The sequence below is a fragment of the Halichoerus grypus genome, chromosome 15 (assembly GCF_964656455.1).
Source record: "Halichoerus grypus chromosome 15, mHalGry1.hap1.1, whole genome shotgun sequence".
Taxonomy (NCBI): domain Eukaryota; kingdom Metazoa; phylum Chordata; class Mammalia; order Carnivora; family Phocidae; genus Halichoerus; species Halichoerus grypus.
In genome coordinates this window covers 57,061,804-57,080,922 of record NC_135726.1, presented here as the reverse complement: position 1 = coordinate 57,080,922, position 19,119 = coordinate 57,061,804, and the positions used below count along the sequence as shown (strand labels likewise).

General features: G+C 51.0%; 1 protein-coding gene across 7 annotated transcripts in view; it reads left to right on the top strand.

The window, feature by feature from the left end:
• Positions 1 to 296: 296 nt before the first annotated feature.
• Positions 297 to 19,119, top strand: part of NLRP12 (NLR family pyrin domain containing 12) — a 31,062-nt gene continuing 12,239 nt past the window's right edge. The window contains exons 1-7 of one of the 7 annotated variants that reach the window (XM_036065439.2): positions 297 to 712; positions 2,429 to 2,681; positions 2,776 to 3,146; positions 8,394 to 8,474; positions 11,259 to 12,960; positions 16,612 to 16,782; positions 18,822 to 18,992. In XM_036065439.2, the coding sequence (XP_035921332.2) occupies positions 2,864 to 3,146; positions 8,394 to 8,474; positions 11,259 to 12,960; positions 16,612 to 16,782; positions 18,822 to 18,992 (2,408 nt within the window). In that variant the 5' untranslated portion in view covers positions 297 to 712; positions 2,429 to 2,681; positions 2,776 to 2,863. Of the gene's footprint in view, positions 713 to 1,608; positions 2,682 to 2,746; positions 3,147 to 8,393; positions 8,475 to 11,258; positions 12,961 to 16,611; positions 16,783 to 18,821; positions 18,993 to 19,119 lie in introns of those variants that run through there. The other 6 variants (XM_078063353.1, XM_036065442.2, XM_078063352.1 and 3 more) reach the window with 6 other exon arrangements.

The following is a 19,119-nucleotide window of genomic DNA, read 5'->3' as shown; positions in this document are numbered from 1 at the left end:
CATGGCTAGGTTGTCTACCTAGGTCAGCTGTGCCCCTAGCAAGGACTGTCCCTGGACTTAACTTTTTTTTTTTTTTTTTTTAAGATTTTATTTATTTATTTGACAGAGACACAGCGAGAGAGGGAACACAAGCAGGGGGAGTGAGAGAGGGAGAAGCAGGCTTCCCGCCGAGCAGGGAGCCCGATGCAGGGCTCGATCCCAGGACCCCAGGATCATGACCTGAGCCGAAGGCAGATGCTTAATGACTGAGCCACCCAGGAGCCCCCAGAATCCTTATTTTAATAAGATCCCCAGGTGATTCATGTACAATTGAGGTTTGAGAAGCACTGGGCTCATGATTTTGAGATCGTACCCAGCAATGATCACTAATCCCAATCACACTCTTTAAATAACCTCCTCCGAAGCTATAGTCTTTGTGTATTGTGAGTGCTGCTGTATTCTGAGTCCAGAAAGCATTTACTGGCTGTCATAGTCCCTCCCCTCCCCTTTGAGCATATCTGTCCCGTCCCTGCCTCTAACAGCAAATGCAGCTGGACGGGTAGCCTCATGGAGGCCACAGTAGTTAGTGAAAGTAGGAAAAGTAGGGCACATTTGAGGGTCAGATCCCAATACTTCACCTCTGAGATTCCCATTTTACATAGGTTATGTAAAGACTTGTCCTGCGTCCTATTTCTTCATTCCTTGGCGGAGCTTTCAGAGGTTTGGAATGAAGGTAAGGTGACTCTTCCAGGGGCACACTCCTAGCGAGGTGGTGGGGCACAGGGTGGGGGAGAGAGACACGTGTGGGGATCTCCACGTTGCACTGCTGTCCCCAGAAAGTCAGCAGCAGGAACTCCCCCAAATGCTGTCTTCACGTTGTTGGCACGCACAGAAACACTCACCGACTCCCTGCTACCTATGGGAGCCACTCACATTTATGAGTCCCGGTGGGAAAACATTCCTAATCCCCTGTCTCCTGTTTCAGGTCGATCATTTTATCTTCCTAAGCAATCCAGACCAATAATAAAAATATAAAAATCCCTTCACAACTGTCCACCAGAGTTCCCCACCCCCATCAAGCATTCCACAATTTTCATATGCAAGTGAGGAAGGTATTATCATCTCACAGAAAGCCTTCCCCACTTTCTCTATCCCCTTCCCCCCATTTTTCTCTGCTTTCCTTTTCGCACGCAGGATGATCTAGCCTGCACTGCCCATAGGCTGGACATAGCTTTAAGGTCTCCTTTTCATTCCAAGTAGTTTAACAAAATACATATATTTTTTCTTCAAATACTGTGCCCTCCCTTAGGTGATGTCTCCACCTTGGGTCACATAAAATGTTATATGTATGTGTGATTCATTCATTATATATCTCATCAAATACAACGGGGCATTTACAGCATTTCCAGTGCTGGTCTAGTTGTTGGGAAGAGAATGGTGATCAGAACTGTTGGGGCTGAATTGGACCCCCTTCCCAGGGCAACTGATACCTTAACTCCCAACACTGTTCATTGGTTTTACCTGTTTTTGAATTTCATACAAATGTAATTCTATAGAACACACTTCTTAATATCTGCCTTCTCTTGTTTAACATTATGCCCATAGGATCCATCCATATTATTTCTTGTAGTTGTAGTTTGTTTCTCCTTATTGTTTAAGGCACTGAAATTGGGATCCCTAGTTTCAGCCCAAGGCATCCTAAGTGAAGCAGTGCTGCTTTGACCGCCCTCCCAAAATCATTAAATCCCTATGCCAGTCAGTCTTGGCTGAGGTACGCCGCAGTAAGGAACGAGCCCTCCCTCTTCGTGACCTACATCAACATGTTTCCCTACAAGTTCACTGTGAGTCTGTCAGCCCTGGTTACATCTACGTTCTTTTCATTTCTGGTCCAGCGCAGACAAAAGAGTGTATCAGTTTTTTATGCTGCTGTAACAAATCCCCACTACACACATCGACTATTTTACAGTTTTGGAGGTCAGAAGTTCGAAAGGCGGCTAAAATCAGGGTGTCAGCAGGCTGTTCCTTTGGAGGTTCCAGATGAGAATCCATTTCTTGCCTTTTCCAGCCAGATATCAATCATATCACTCCTTCCTCTGCTTCCATCTCTCTTGCCTCTGACTCTGGTCCTCTTTGTGATGACACCAAGCCCACCGGGACAATTCACGGCGATGTCCCTGTCTCAAGAGCCTTACATTTAATCACGTCTGCAAAGCCTCTTTTGCTACCTAAGGTAGCATTTCAGAGATTCGGGGATTGGGACACAGACATCTTTGGGGGACCATTATCCTACCACACAGTGGTAGGTATATGGCAGTGTTGGGGCCAAGAAAAGAGAAAACAGCAGGTCCCTGCAAGTTAAGGTTCTTCATGCTTCTACCTGGAAGGGAGGTTTGCTCACATTTGCCCACATTTCACGTCCCTCTGGCTCAGGGGCCATCTGCCGTTGCAGGTTCCCTGTCCAAGTCCGATACCAGCAGAGAGGATCCCGCGAGGAGGGGCGGTAGCTCGTTTGATAATAACCCGAAGGACCACAGGCACGCGAGCGCCAAGAGAAACAGCGGGAAGGATCAAGGAAGGAGTAGGGCTCTTGGCCAAGGGATCCGGGAAGAGGGAGCAGAAGTGAAAGTGTTTCTCACGGTGGAATGGCTCCTGGGATTTCCTAATCTGACCAAGTTCCTCTTCTTGGAAGGGAACACCCACTGGTGCGTCGTGGGGCAGGGCAGGCGTCCCCCCGGGTGTCGGGGGGGGGGGGGAGCTTTATTTCAACACTAGGACTTGGCTCTCTCGCTCCTGCAGCCTGGCCTGAGGAGCCGCCGACGGTGGGCGCGCTGGCATCGCCCACGCTGGGCTCCGGCTTCCGCCCTTCGCGGGGCACGACACCCCCATGCCCCGAGCCCCGGTCAGCGACGGCCTCTGTCGCCTCTCGGCCTACCTGGAAGAACTGGAGGCCGTGGAGCTGAAGAAATTCAAGCTGTACCTGGGCACCGAGGTGGAGGCGGGCAGGATCCCCTGGGGGCGGCTGGAGCCGGCCGGGCCGCTTGACACGGCCCAGCTGCTGGTGGCCCACTGCGGGCCGGACGCCGCCTGGCCGCTGGCGCTGGGCCTCTTCCAGCGCATCAACCGGCGGGACCTGTGGGAGAGAGGACAGAGAGAGGACCCGGTGAGGGGTAAGGACGCCGCAGGCCCGCCGGGGGCCCTTCCGCTAGCGACAGTCGCCGCGCGCACGAGACCCGGCTCTCGCTTCTGCCCTTGGCTTTGCTCGCGCTGCGTCTGCCCGCGACGCCCTCGCTCTGCCCGGAAAACCCCTGCTTCGCCATCAGAACCCAGGAGGCACTATCTCGTGCGCGGGTTCTTTCCCCCCCCGCCCCCGGGCCTGCCCCCGGCCCTCAACCACCCCGGCTGGCTTCTGCAGCGCCCAGATTTCTCTTACTGTATCTCCTGTCCTGTGAGATAATCCCGGTGCTGCTAACACCCACTTCCTCCCATAACACGGCGTCCACGGTGCACAGGACGCGCGCTCCGCGCTTTCCACGGTGCACAGGACGCGCTCCGCGCTTTCCACGGTGCACAAGGACGCGCGCTCCGCGCTTTCCACGGTGCACAGGAGGCGCGCTCCGCGCTTTCCACGGTGCCCAAGGACGCGCGCTCCGCGCTTTCCACGGTGCACAGGACGCGCGCTCCGCGCTTTCCACGGTGCCCAAGGACGCGCGCTCCGCGCTTTCCACGGTGCACAGGACGCGCTCCGCGCTTTCCACGGTGCCCAAGGACGCGCGCTCCGCGCTTTCCACGGTGCACAGGAGGCGCGCTCCGCGCTTTCCACGGTGCCCAAGGACGCGCGCTCCGCGCTTTCCACGGTGCACAAGGACGCGCTCCGCGCTTTCAGTGCTGTGTGAGAGATATTGTTATGATCACCCCTGTTATAGAGGTAAGGAAACTGAGGCTCAGAAAAACACGATATGGGGCGCCTGGGTGGCTCAGTTGGTTAAGCAACTGCCTTCGGCTCAGGTCATGATCCTGGAGTCCCGGGATCGAGTCCCGCATCGGGCTCCCTGCTCAGCGGGGAGTCTGCTTCTCCCTCTGACTCTCCCCCCTCTCATGCTCTCTCTATCTCATTCTCTCTCTCAAATAAATAAATAAAATCTTTAAAAAAAAAAAAAAGAAAGAAAAACACGATTTGCCCCCAGACGAGAGCTCCTGGGTTAAAACCCGCAGAGGGTTTCAGGCGGCGCTCAGCGGATACCAGCTGCTGTTGAGGGTGGCGAGGATGAGAAAACAGAGACCCTGCTTTGTAGAATTTGCTACTCTCCATGGTGTAAATACTCCCCGGAGGGCTGATTTGAAGTGCCCAATGTGATGCCCACTGGCTTGTAATTCATAGAAATTTAGCGGCAGACTCTCTTGAGCTGGTGAGGCGTGATGACAAGAGGCCTCCTCAGGTCCGGTCTCAGGTGGCTCCTTCTCTCCCTGTCTCCATCGTCGGAGAACATTGCAGAGGCCTCGGACTGCGGGAGTGTGAGACGTTCCATCTTTACTCAAGGACACCTATGAAAATGAAAGCGCTATCAGCAATAAAGAAAAAAGGATAAATGTATTCATTTATGATCTCATATAATTGTTTTACTTATAGAAGTTCTACATACTTCTTATAGGAAATTCAAATAATATACAAGTATGAAGTGCCCCCCCCCTTCTCCCATTGCACCTAAACCTCTCCCCAGCATCACAACTGATGACTTTGGCAAGCATCCTTCTCCAGACCGTGTCCTTTCAATTCATCGAAAGGCAGCCCCATGGTCTGAAGCTTAGCTTATTTCCAGCTGTGTGGTGCTGGAAAATCGGTGTACCTCTCTGGGCCTCTGTTGCCTCATCAGTAAGACAAAAGGGACTGGACTAGCTCAGGGGTTCTCGCATGTTAATGTGTGTGGGAATCATCCAGACACCCTGCTGGGAAGGTAGAATCCAAGACCAGCAGGTTAGGGGCACCAGGAATCTGCATTTGGATGTGGGTGGTGTTTATGGCACACTTCAGAAAATACTAAGATAAAACATCTCTGGGGGCGCCTGGGTGGCTCAGTCGGTTAAGCGGCTGCCTTTGGCTCGGGTCATGATCCTAGGGTCCTGGGATCGAGCTGCACATCGGGCTCCTGGCTCAGCAGGGAGCCTGCTTCTCCCTCTGCCTCTGCCACTCCCCCTGCCTCTCCCCCAGCTCGTGCTCTCTCTCTGTATCTCTGGGTGTCTCAACTGAATAAATAAAATCTTTTAAAAAAACCAAAAAAACAAAAAAATATCTCTGACGTCTTTGTCAGCTGTAGTATTCACTGATCGCCTTTTTTTATTTTATTTTATTTATTTATTTATTTATTTTTAAAGATTTTGTTTATTTGACAGAGAGAGAGCACAAGTAGGCAGAGCGGCTGGCAGAGGGAGAGGGAGAAGCAGACTCCCCGCTGAGCAGGAAGCCCGACATGCGACTCAATCCCAGGACCCTGGGATCATGACCTGAGCCGAAGGCAGACGCTTTACTGACTGAGCCACCCAGGCGCCCGCTTTTTTTTTTTAATTGTGGTAAAATACACATAACAAAATTATTATAAATGAATTGGACTCTTCTAGATATGTCATAGAAGTGGATTCATAGAGTGTCTTTTTGTGACTGTCTTATTTCACCCAGCATAATGGTTTCAAGACTCATCCATGTTATAGCATGTGTCAGAGTTTTCTTCCTTTTTAAGGCTGAATAATATTCCATCGTGTGGAATACACACACACACACACACATTACATTTTAATTCATTCATCTCTTGATGAGCCCTTGGGTTGCTCTTACCTTTTGGTTATTGTAAATAACGCTGTTGTTAACATGGGTGTACAAATATCTCTTCGAGACTCTGCTTTCAATTATTCTGAGTGTGTACTCAGAAATGAAATTGCTGGATCAAATGGTAATTCTATTTTAATATTTTAAGGAATGCATTGTTTTCCATCGTGGCTGCCCCATTTTACATTCTTACCACAGTGCACGAGGTTTCCAATTTTCCCACATCCCCGCCAACACCTATCTCTAGATTTTTGTGTCTTTTTTTCCCCCCCATTTTTTTAAAAAAGTAATCAGAGTGCCCCAGGTGGGGCTCGAACTCATTGCCCTGGGCTAAGGAGCTGCACAATCCACTGGTTGAGCCAGCAATGCTAGCCCTCTGTTATATTTGTTTAAAGCAGCCATCCTAATGAGCATGAAGTCTGATTTCTGTCATTTGTGATTAGTTTTCCCTGGGCATCACCTCAAGTCCTTGTTTCCTACAACCTCACACATCCGGTTTTTGGCAAATCCCAGTACTTCCAGCTCCAAGCATTGCCTCCCACTGCTGCCACCCAGTGGGTAACCCACCTTGCGCTTGGCTAACTGCCCCTAGCTCTGCTTTGCTTCCCACCCCACCCCCATCCCCCACGGCTTCTTACAGGCTTTCTCCGCTCAGCAGGCACAATAATCTTTACAACCATTGATTAAATCATTCCCCTCCCTTGTTTTGAATCCTCCAAAGGCCTCTGTTGTGAATAGAATGTATCCAAACTCCTCAACCTGCTCCCACAAGATCTGGCTGAGCCTGTCTCTCCAAACCCACCCAGCACTTACCCTGAAGCTCATTCCACTCCAACTTCATTCCTCGCTTGTGCTGTTGTGTTCTTCCCCAGGACTTTTACCCTTGCTGTGTTTTTTGGTTTTTGTTTTTTTTCCTGCTTAGAACAACTTTGCTTGCCATTTAGATCTTGGATTAAGTGTCTTATACCGTGTTCTGATTACCCCCCTATTCACCCCATTGATGGAGGAGGGATAGCCCTCCCTAAATGGTTTTGGATAGCTGGACACATGACACCAAACCCAGGACAGATGTGTCTGACAACAGTCACATGCACTCACAGCCCAGGGGAGGAGACCCCATGCACCACGCAGGTCTCACAGGGTTGCACTCAGGAATACAGTGAACCCGCAGGGGCTGTGGGAGGCAGGCTTTGTAGACACAGGAGCATGGGGTGCTTTGTGATTTCTGAAAAAAGGATGAGATTGACTTGTTTGAATGATTTCATGGGCCAGCAGGGAACTGGAATTTTCGAGAATGAGGACCACCAGGTGAGGTGCACTAGGTCTAGGAGATAGGGGATGAGGTGGGGGGCAGCTGGTCTACTTCTGCTAGGAAAACTAGTCAAGTGGGGAGGCTGCCCCACTAGGTGAGGGCATACCTGGCCAGAGCACCAGAACTCACATTTAGGCTCACATTTTGGGGTCCAGTGAGGCTCAAAGATGCCCAGGAAACATTGGGAATTTTTGATCTTACAATACATCCACAGAAAATCCTTTCCTGGCCACCTAAACTAAAATACTACTTTCAATCACTCTGTTATGTACCCTTGTTTAATTGTAGATAACAACTTTCATCATTATCTGAAGTTATATGAAGTGCTTATTTTTAAAAATTTTTAAAAGATTTTATTCATTTATTTGAGAGAGAGACAGAGCATGAGCAGGGGGAGGGGCAGAGGGAGAGGGAGAAGCAGACTCCCCGCTGAGCCCAGAGCAGCTAACCTGGGTCTGGATCCCAGGACCCCTAGATCATGACTGAGCCAAAGTCAGGTGCTTAACTGCCTGAGCCACCCAGGTGCCTGAAGTGTTCATTTTTGATGTACTCACCTCCCCACACCGCTAGAACGTAAGGTTCATGGAGCAGAGCCCTTGTTTATTGCTGTGTATCCAATGCTAGCAAAATGCCTGGATAACATTGGTGCCCAATATATGTATATTTGTTGGATGGATGGATGGATGGGTAGGTGGGTGCGTGCATGGATGGATGAGACATGGCCAAGGACTGAAGGAGAGGGAGGGAATCCAAGCTGACTCACAACTTCCTGCCTGAGGGGATTTGTTGGATGGATGGAGGGGCCAATCACCATGATGTGCACCCAGGAAGGAGAGTGGGTTACGAAGCACAAGTGTTTTCAACAGTGCATGTGAGGTGACTGCCAAACATTTGGGGTGTGGGTGGGCAGAGAATTATCATGTAGACAGTTTGATGTAATAGTAACTAATATTTTTTATTTTTTTTTTCCTAAGATTTTATTTATTTATTTATTTGAGAGAGAGAGAGTGAGAGAGAGAAAGAGCACAAGAGGGGGGAGCGGGAGAGGGAGAAGCAGCCTCCCTGCTGAGCAGGGAGCCCGATGCGGGACTCGATCCCAGGACTCCAGGATCATGACCTGAGCTGAAGGCAGTCGCTTAACCAACTGAGCCACCCAGGCGCCCCGTAACTAATATTTTTTAAATTGACATATGAGTTATATTTGTTTCAGGTATGCACAATAGCTAATATTATAGCGAGCTAGCCAGAAAAATACTAGCTGATCTCCTAAAATGTCTCTTCCAGATACTCCGCCTGGTGGCCCATCCTCACTGGGAAGCCAGTCAGCATGTTCTCTGGAAGTCTTTCCTGGAGCTCCAAGAAGAGGTGAGCTATGAGCCACGTAGCTTGTAGAATGCACAAGCCACATGAATCAGACTATCCAACACAGTAGATCAAGCAAAAAAAAAAAAAAAAGACATTTATTTAATGTTTGCATATAACAAGAAATCTTGGGCTGGGTGGTTGCTGAGTTGATGTAGTAGATCAACAATACCGTAGGGGCGCCTGGGTGGCTCAGTCGGTTAAGCGTCTGCCTTGGGCTCAGGTCATGATCCCGGGGTCTTGGGATCAAGCCCCGCATCAGGCTCCCTGGCTCAGTGGGAAGCCTGCTTCTCCCTCTCCCTCTGCCTGCTTGTGCTCTCTCTCTCACTGTGTCTCTCTCTGTCAAATAAATAAATAAAATCTTAAAAAAAAAAAAAACCCACCATCAAAGCCCCAACTTCTTACTGGTTCATTTGTCCTGAGACTTGTCACCTCACGTTGCAAGGTGGCAACCAAACCATGCAAGTGAATTTCAAGCAGGGGAGAAAAGAGAGACAGAAGGTTTTCTTCCTCGACAGGGTATCGTTTTATTCAGGAATAAAATCCTTTCAATGCGCTTCCCCCTTCCCAGTGGTCATCCCCCTCCCCCCCTTGGTGGGGACTGGGGCACATTCCCAGACTAGCCAGTGGTAACAGGGAATGAGATTGCTCACGACTGGTTTAGCCAACATGCATCCTCCGGGGCTTGTGAAGGGACAGCATTCACTGGAACCAAGGGATCAGCACCATTACCTTAATAAAATCAGGATTGTTGGCAAGGAAGAAATGAGTATGGGTTGCGGGACGGACAGCACCATCATCAACAATAACACCAATGATTCTGGACACCTTTCAAGGCTGCTTAATGCACTGGGCATAGCACATGGCCAAATACTGTAACTCCATCTTTGTTCTCATCCTTATTTTAAGCTTTTCTATTTTCCTAATGTTCTCTGTGTCTCAAAATAAGAACACTTTCTCTACAGGAAAAGACTAAGACTTTTACAGAATCTGAACATTACTGTCACAATTATCTTTGTTCAATTGAAAAATGTTTTCTACATGAAATAGAATCACTGTTGACAAAAGAGAAGGACAATTGGTGTGTATTTATGAATCTAGAAGTATTAATATTTATTAATACACATTAAGGGAGCTAATAAAATGACTTTATCAACAGATGAATGGATAAACAAAATATGGTGTATATATATATGTATCTATTCCATATACATGTATACCATATGCATACAATGGAATATTATTCAGACTTAAAAAGGAATGAAATTCTGATACTTGCTACAGCATGGATATACTTTGAAAGCATTATGCCAAGTCAAATGAGCCAACACAAAAAGACAGATCCTGTGTGATTTCACTTATATGAGGTACCTAAAGTAGTCATATTCATGAGACAGAAAGTGGTCGCCAGGGGCTGGGGTAGGGGGAGGAATGAGGAGTTAGTGTTTAATAGGCACAGAGTTTCCGTTGAGCATGATGGGAAAGTTCTGGAAATGGATAGTGGTGATGATTGCACAAGTTCGCAAATGCACGTGATGTCACTGAGTCCATCAAACACTTAAAAATGGTAAAAATGCGGGCGCCTGGGTGGCTCAGTTGGTTAAGCAACTGCCTTCAGCTCAGGTCATGATCCTGGAGTCCCTGGATCGAGTCCCGCATCGGGCTCCCTGCTCGGCAGGGAGTCTGCTTCTCCCTCTGACCCTCCCCCCTCTCATGTGCTCTCTCTCATTCTCTCTCTCTCAAATAAATAAATAAAATCTTTAAAAAAAAATGGTAAAAATGCTAAATTTTAGGTTATGTATATCTTACTACAATGAAAAATATAAGAGTACATGCATTCCTTTCGAGAGAGTCCTGGGATCAAATTTAGATCTCTTGTTTACCTTCCTTTGGGCAGACAGTATGGGCCTCTGGTGACATCCAAATATAAAAGGATACATTATTATCTGGACCAGGGTTCCCCCACCTGGGCACCACTGGCAGTTTGGGCTGGATCATTCTCTGTTGTGGGGTATCCTGGGCACCGTAGGATGTTAAGCAGCATCCCTGGCCTCCACCCACTAGATGGTAGTAGCCTGCCCCCCCTATCCCCTAGTTGCTGCAGCCCAAAATATCTCCAGACCTTGCCAGAAATCCCCTAGGGGGGACCCCATCACCCTGCTGAGCACCACTGTTCTAGATTACGCATTCACTTCCATACCAAGTTGATTTCCCAAAGAGACTTTAAGCAGGGAACTTACAGAACAGGTAAGTTCTCTGGTGCAGATGCGAATCTGCCTTTTTTTCAAAGGGGGCACGGAAAACCTGGCCGCACTGTCTTCTCAAACTTAAACGTGCGTGCAGATCACGCAGCAGGCTTGTTAGAAATGCAGTTTCTGACTCAGCAGGTGGGGAGTGGGGCTCACGTTTGCATTTCCCACCTGCTCCTTGTGAGCCCACAGGGGATTTCAGTGTCTCTTCACCGGGAGGACCCGAGCGAACCTGTGGCTGAGATTGACGCCTTCCTTAGGTGCCCTTGTGGTCTTCCATCAGCTCCTGGGCGTGGACCACCGTTTGAGTAGCAAGGATAGAATACTCTGTAAGGATAGTTCCCATGTTAGCGCCTCTGCTTCCCAAGGAAAGGGGAGATCTTGATAGAGAAGTACCAAGGTTCCCAGGCTCCATCCAGAAAACCGTCCCATGGATATTGCAGAACAAGTAGGCACTAGACTGTGGTTTGCTTTAACTCATGAGTCCGTGAACGGTTGCTGATGAGTGTCCCACGCACCCCTCATTCCTGCCCGTTAGATCCCCGGGAAACCTACAGGGACTATGTCCGCAGGAAGTTCCGGCTGATGGAAGACCGCAATGCGCGCCTAGGGGAATGCGTCAACCTCAGCCACAGGTTCACCCGTCTCCTCCTGGTTAAGGAACACTCAAACCCCATGTGGGCCCAGCAGAAGCTTTTGGACACTGGCTGGGGACAGGCGAGAACCGTGGGACACCAGGCCAGCTTCATCCAGATGGAGACCCTCTTTGAGCCCGACGAGGAGCGCCCCGAGCCGCCACGCACTGTGGTCCTGCAGGGAGCAGCGGGGATGGGCAAGTCCATGCTGGCCCACAAGGTGATGCTGGACTGGGCCGACGGGAGGCTCTTCCAGGACAGGTTTGATTACGTCTTCTACATCAACTGCAGGGAGATGAACCAGAGCACCACCGAGCAGAGCGCCCAAGACCTCATCTCCAGCTGCTGGCCTGAGCCCAGCGTGCCCCTCCAGGAGCTTGTCCGAGTGCCTGAGCGCCTCCTATTCATTATTGATGGCTTTGATGAGCTAAAACCCTCTTTCCATGACCCTCAGGGCCCCTGGTGCCTCTCTTGGGAGGAGAAACGACCCACAGAGCTTCTCCTTTGCAGCCTGATTCGGAAGAAGCTGCTGCCCGAGCTGTCGGTGCTCATCACCACCAGGCCCACCGCTTTGGAGAAGCTCCACCGCTGGCTGGAGCACCCCAGGCATGTGGAGATCCTGGGCTTCTCTGAGGCAGAAAGGAAGGAGTACTTCTACAAGTATTTCCACAACGTGGAGCAGGCTGGCCAAGTCTTCCATTTCGTGAGGGACAACGAGCCCCTCTTCACTTTGTGCTTCGTCCCCATGGTGTGCTGGGTCGTTTGCACCTGCCTCAAGCAGCAGCTGGAGGATGGGGGGCTCCTAAGGCAGACATCCAAGACCACCACAGCGGTGTACATGCTGTACTTCCTGAGTCTGATGCAGCCCAAGCCGGGGAGCCCAACCCTCCAGCCCCCACCCAACCAGAGAGGGCTGTGCTCCTTGGCAGCAGACGGCCTCTGGAATCAGAAGATCCTGTTTGAGGAGCGGGACCTCCGGAAGCATGGCCTAGATGGGGCAGACGTATCTTCCTTCCTCAACATGAACATCTTCCAGAAGGATATCAACTGTGAAAAGTTCTACAGCTTCATCCACCTGAGCTTCCAGGAATTCTTCGCTGCCATGTACTACCTCCTGGATCCCGGGGAGGGTGGGTCCGGCCCGGAGCAGACCGTGACAAGGCTGCTGGCTGAGTACGGGTTTTCAGAACGGAGCTTCTTGGCCCTCACCGTCCGTTTCCTGTTTGGACTCCTGAATGAGGAGATGAGAAGCTACCTGGAGAAGAGTCTTTGCTGGAAAGTCTCGCCTCACATCAAGGTAGAGCTACTGCGGTGGATCCAAAGCAAAGCTCAGAGCGAGGGCTCTACTCTGCAGCAGGGCTCCCTGGAGCTCTTCAGCTGTCTGTACGAGATCCAGGAGGAGGATTTTATCCAACAGGCCCTGAGCCACTTCCAAGTGGTTGTGGTCAGCAACATGGCCACCAAGATGGAGCACGTGATTTCCTCCTTTTGTGTGAAGAACTGCAGGAGCACCCTGGTGCTGCATTTGCACGGGGCTGCCTACAGCACGGACGAGGACGATGGGCGGAGATGGGCTTCGGGGCCCCAGACGCTGCCGGCACAGTCGTAAGTACTCGGTGGGGCTCGCTCTCCAAGTTCTTGCTCTCAACCGCGTTGGTGTCCTCAACTGGGGTTGATGTTGTCGCCACCCCAGGAGATACTTGGCAATATCTGGAGAAATGTTGGGTCGTCACAACTAGAGGAGGTAGGGGGCTGATGGGGCATTTGGGGGGTGCAGGCCAGGGATGCTGCAAAGACACCCCAGAGTGCCCAGGACGGCCCCCACCACAGAGGATGGTCTGGCCCCCAATGTCAACAGTGTCCAGGTTAGTGTCCTATCTTAAACAGTACCCATTTGGACTAAATTGGGGCCCCAGTCAAGGACAGCGTATCCAGCCGACAAATATTATCAAGGGTGTTTTTCTATCGGGTGCAGACAGTGTGAGTAAGCCAACCGTGCCCCCGCCAACCCAGACATCCTAATGGGAAGGGAGAGAGACAATGAACAGTAAATAAAGAAAAGGCAAACAAGCAAAAAAAAAAAAAAAAGATCATTCAGGTAGTTTCAGATGGAGAGGAGCATTATAAGGACAATAAAACAGGGTGGTGTTAAGAGACAGTGATCTGGAGGGCTGGGGGATGGAAGAGGGAAGCTCGGAAGAAGTGACTCTTTTGGCTTTTTGGCTAAGACCTTGTGTTGGTTTGGGTTCCCCAAGGAGTAATCTTAGACACAAAGATTTGAATGTAAGTAAAACAGAGGAGGGAAATCATCCTTTTTCCTTCTACCCTCTCAGGTCTTGTATGGAGGCCTGTAAATTAAACAGACAAAAGACAGATTAACAGAGAAGAGCAAAGATGTTATTAGATGTTTATTAGTTCTGGGGCGCCTGGGTGGTTCAGTCAGTAGAGCATGTGACTTTTAATCTCAGGGTCATGAGTTCAAGCACCACATTGGGCATAAAAAAAAAAAAGTGTATTAATTCGTCCTCACTTACACCTGGGAGTCCCCAGAGATGAGTAACTCAAAGGGCTGGTTAGAACCTGGGCTTTTATAGCATCCTAACACAAGAACAATACATTTTTAGAGAAGTGGCAAGACAAAGGAAAAGGACACTGAGTTTCTCCGGAGGTTAATTGGGGGAAGGCAGAAATATGGGGGGAACTAATGGGCTGATGTGTTTGTGCAGGTTTGTCTTGGAGCTGTAGGGGTGGAAAATTCTCTTCTTCTCTCTTTGGGTCTCTGGCTGGGCCTAAGAACTAAACTGACATATGACAGATTCACAGGAGAGAAGCAGACACAGTTTATTGAATTTTCACATATGCTTGGGAGCCTGCACCACAGCAGGAAGCTCTCATTCATTTGGATAAAAAACAATCAACTTGGAAAGAATTGACAGGCCATCTGAGGACACGTCAGGCTGAATTTCCAATCAGCTTTATCATGTCATTACATAGAAAGCTACATTAAAGGATCTCTGAAATTAGGGGCTCCTGGGTGGCTCAGTCAGTTAAGCGTCCGACTCTTGATTTCGGCTCGGGTCATGATCTCAGGGTCCTGGGATCGAGCCCTGCGTGGGGCTCCCCGCTCTGTGGGGCGACTTCTTGTCTCCTTCTCCCTCTGCCCCTCCCCCACCTCACATGCACTTGCTTGGGTGTGCTCTCTCTAAAATAAATCAAATCTTTAAACATCGATAAATAAATAAAATGAAATATCTCTGAAATTAGGGGTGCGCCTGTCTCAGTCAGTGCAACATGTGACTCTTGGACTTGGGGTCATAAGTTTGAGCCCCACATTGGGCGTAGAGTTTACTTAAAAGAAAAAAGAAAAGAATTGACAAGACAAAGGGCTTTGGGCTGGGGGGCAGTGCAAGGTGATGAAGTAACAAGGTTGTTTATATAGACTTCTTGGCCTGAAATTCACTCTCTGGTGATCAGCACACCCCTCTTCCTTCTGGTACAGGGAGGAGACCCTTCACGACGGAGATTGATCCGCTCTCAGGGAAGAAGGGCCAGATGGTGGTGGGGTAGGGGGTCAGTGACCCTCCTGCCTCTGCCTCTTTCTCAGACTCCTTCAGCTCAAGACATCTGAAGTGCCACCACCTCTTGGGGTAGTGTGTTCTGAGCCACCCAGGCGCCTCTAAACGTAGGTTTTAAGACAGACTATATAGCTGGAAGTAAATCAGGAGGCCCTACTGGCCGCATGTCATACCCTGTGCCGTGTGGGTCAGCCCGTTGTCCATCCCAGGCTGATTCAGAGGGACTGTCATAAAGATTTTAGAGATTCCAGAATTACATATCTCCCAAAATTCCCCAGAAAGTGCAAAGCTTCTAATTATAGCTTGGTCTTTCTGGTCACCAGCCCCACCCAGAAGCTCACCCCAAGTCACCTCATGAGAACAAAAGCTTCTCCTATCACCCAAGAAGTCCAAAGGATTTAGGAGCCCTGGGTCAGGGATGGGGTCAAAGACCACATATTAGAATGAGATGGTCCTAGTGCCCTTACCACTTAGGAAATCACAAAAGTATTAGGGGCTCTGTGCCAGGAACCAGAGGCAGAGACCAATATATATATACTTTCTATTCTCTCCTAAGTGGTAATTATAAATGCAAATGCTTGCCAAGGCTAGAGTGGGGGGTGGAATAATGCCCCCGCCCCCAAAGACACCCGCACCCTAATCCTGGAATCTGTGACTAGGTCAGCTCCCAGGTTAAAAGGGACTTTGCAGGTGTGATTAAATTCAGGATCTTGAGGGGGGGAGATTGTCTTGGATTATCCAGGTGAGACACCCGCCTGGACACTCACCCCGTGAGACTCCTTTCAGACTTCGGACCTCCAGAACTAGAAGATAACCGACTGTGTTGTTTCAAGCTGCTATGCTCGGGGAACAGGAGTCAGATATCGGCAGGCTGGCCACCATGAAACCATTGAGGTTTCATGGAACAAGGTCATCACACACCCGGCTAGGGGGCCCCGCAGTTGCCTCGTGCTCATGAGGTCCCTGTGCAGCTGGCTTGGTTTTTGAAGAAAGTGTGGAAACCCCTATTTTCACGTGAGGCCTCCTGATGTATAAATCATTGGAGGAATTCAGCTCCCAGGCCACAGGCTCATGATTTCTGGCTCTGGATCTTCAGTAGAGACCTTCGTAATTTCATTAGCTGGGAAGAAAGGGAGGGACTGCAGAAAACCACTAGGTTCATCTGTGTTTCTGGAATGCGAGCAGAACCCCCGGGAGGCTGTCCAAAACACAGATTTCAGGGATGCACCCCCAGAATCTCTGATGAAGTGGGGCTCCAGTGCTGGGGCACCTGGCCTCCCCCCCCACACTCTGCTGATTAGTGGAAAAGGATGGAAAAGAGTGGAAAAGGGTGGAAAAGGGCTCCCTGGTGTTAAATCAACAAGGAGCAAAGCCTGAACATTTTCTGCCCTGTCTGGGTGGGCTGCTAATGCTTGTGAAAAAATATATATATAATAATAATAATTACAGTGGGATATTTAAAATACACGCATGAGGGGCGCCTGGCCGGCTCAGTCCATAGAGTGTGCAACTCCTGTCTCGGTTGGGAGTTCAAGCCCTGAGTGCGGCTGGAGCCCACTTTAGAAAAGTAACCAGTAAAGATGACAAACGCTTCATAAAGCGGAGGTGACACACAGTCCCCGCACAATCGCTGTGCCGCGTCGGGCACAACCAGGCTTCGTCCTGTGTCCCCTCCGTGCAGACCCGAGGAGAACGTTTTGCCAGAGGCCTACAGCAAACAGCTTGCCGCCTCTCTGAGCACCAGTCCCAACCTGACGGAGCTGGTTCTGCACCGCAACGCGCTGGGCAGCCGGGGCGTGAGGCTGCTGTGTCGGGGGCTCGCACACCCCGACTGCAAACTTCAGAACCTGAGGTGAGTCCCGGCGGGCCCGCACCCCCGTCTTCAGGGGGCCCCGTCTTCAGGGGGCCCCGTCAGAAAGACTAGACGGTGGTGCTCGCGCTCACTGCCCTCACGAAGCACCACAGACTTGGGGGCTTAACCAACAGAAATTCATTTTCTCACGGTTCTGGGTCCAGGTGTGGGCGGGGCTGCTGGGTTCCGGGTCCAGGTGTGGGCGGGGCTGCTGGGTTCCGCGTCCAGGTGTGGGCGGGGCTGCTGGGTTCCGCGTCCAGGTGTGGGCGGGGCTGCTGGGTTCCGCGTCCAGGTGTGGGCGGGGCTGCTGGGTTCCGCGTCCAGGTGTGGGCGGGGCTGCTGGGTTCCGCGTCCAGGTGTCGGCGGGGCTGCTGGGTTCCGCGTCCAGGTGTGGGCGGGGCTGCTGGGTTCCGGGTCCAGGTGTGGGCGGGGCTGCTGGGTTCCGCGTCCAGGTGTGGGCGGGGCTGCTGGGTTCCGGGTCCAGGTGTGGGCGGGGCTGCTGGGTTCCGGGTCCAGGTGTGGGCGGGGCTGCTGGGTTCCGCGTCCAGGTGTGGGCGGGGCTGCTGGGTTCCGCGTCCAGGTGTGGGCGGGGCTGCTGGGTTCCGCGTCCAGGTGTGGGCGGGGCTGCTGGGTTCCGGGTCCAGGTGTGGGCGGGGCTGCTGGGTTCCGGGTCCAGGTGTGGGCGGGGCGGCTTTCCCCTCTGCAGTCTCCTCGCTGTGTGTTCACACCTGCGTGTTTGTGTCCATTTCCTCTTTCTGTAAGGACACCAGGCACAGCGGTGACCTCATTTTAATTACTTCTTTAAAGACCCTATTTCCAAATACAGGCACACTCGGAGGTACGGGGGTTAGGATTTCAGTGTATGAATGTTGGGGGACGCGACTCAGCCCATACCTACCGGAAGCAGTCAGTAGAAATTCCAGCATCATTATCTCCTGCTTCTCTTATTTTATCTCTTTTCCAGGCTTCCTACCTCAAATCACACTCCCCGATTTCAAAGCGGAGTGCACAAAGCCTTAGTAATTAAAACAGTCTGGTGCGGGGGGCGCCTGGCTGACCCAGTCGGAGGAGCAGGGGACTCTTGACCTCGGGATCCTGAGTTCCAGCCCCACGTTGGGCAGAGATTACTTAAAAAAAAAAAAAAAAAAAAGTGAAGATGGTAAATTTTACGTTATGCATATTCTACCGTGCTGTTACCAAACATGGCACTATTAAGGCATGGCTTACAGAAATTAGATGACAGCCAGCTGAGGGAACCAGGGGTCTGGACCCTGACCCAGAACACAGCCCTGCTCCCCTAGCCCGAGTCCTGAAGGGCAGACACAGGGATCAGGGCCCAGTAAAGCAGGCAACCATTTTGTGAGCAGGACATGGGTCCGATCCCAAAGACATAATAATAAATAATACCATACTTTCTTGAACCCGTGCCACGTGCAAGGAACCATGCCAAGAACTTACATTACATATGTCACCAGCTCATTCAGGTCAATGCCATCAGCCTTGCTTTCCTGCGGCTCAGGGAGAGACGCAGTGATGAGCAAGCTTCCACGGGGCCGGCGCGTTCCTTGGGACCCACTGGCCATACGGCACCTCCTTCTCCAAGTGAAGGAAAAGCCGCAGAGCAGAGCCAGTAGGAGGGTCTCGAATTCCTCTCTGAGGGCACCTCTGTGACAGCATTTCCTTCACTGCAAAGCACCAAGACCTCTTATGTCATTCTTGTTGCTTTTATTTATTTTTTTTTATTGACGTATCATTGACATACTGGAAAACTCAGCGGTGGTTTTTCTTTAGTGTATGCACAAGCTTGTGCAAATGTCACTACAAACTCCAGGCAATCTTCCCCACAGCAGAAAGAGACACCCTAGCCCTTAGCAGGCACTCCCCAATCCTCCCCCGCCCCTGGCACCCCCTGATCGCCTTTCTTTTACTTTAGAAAAGGGGGAGAATAGGTATAGACCAAAGGAAGGGGGGAGACAAAGGACGAGGGGCAGAATCCACCACCATGGTGACCTGGCCCTTCTCCCCTCCCTCCCACCCAGCCTGAAGAGGTGCTGCGTGGCCAGCTCTGCGTGCCAGGACCTCGCGGCCGCCCTGACGGCCAACCAGAACCTAACGAGGGTGGACCTCAGCTGCAACGGGCTGGGGCTGCCGGGCGTGAGGCTGCTCTGCGAGGGGCTCCGGCATCCCAGATGCAGGCTGCAGGTGATCCAGTGAGTCTCCGCACCCTCTTGACACAAGGCCACTGCTGTAGACAAGCCACCCAGCATCCCCTGGGGGGCTGCTTCTCTCCCCTCTGACACTTCTGGTCACAAATGTGTGGCGTTTCCCGCAGCAAGC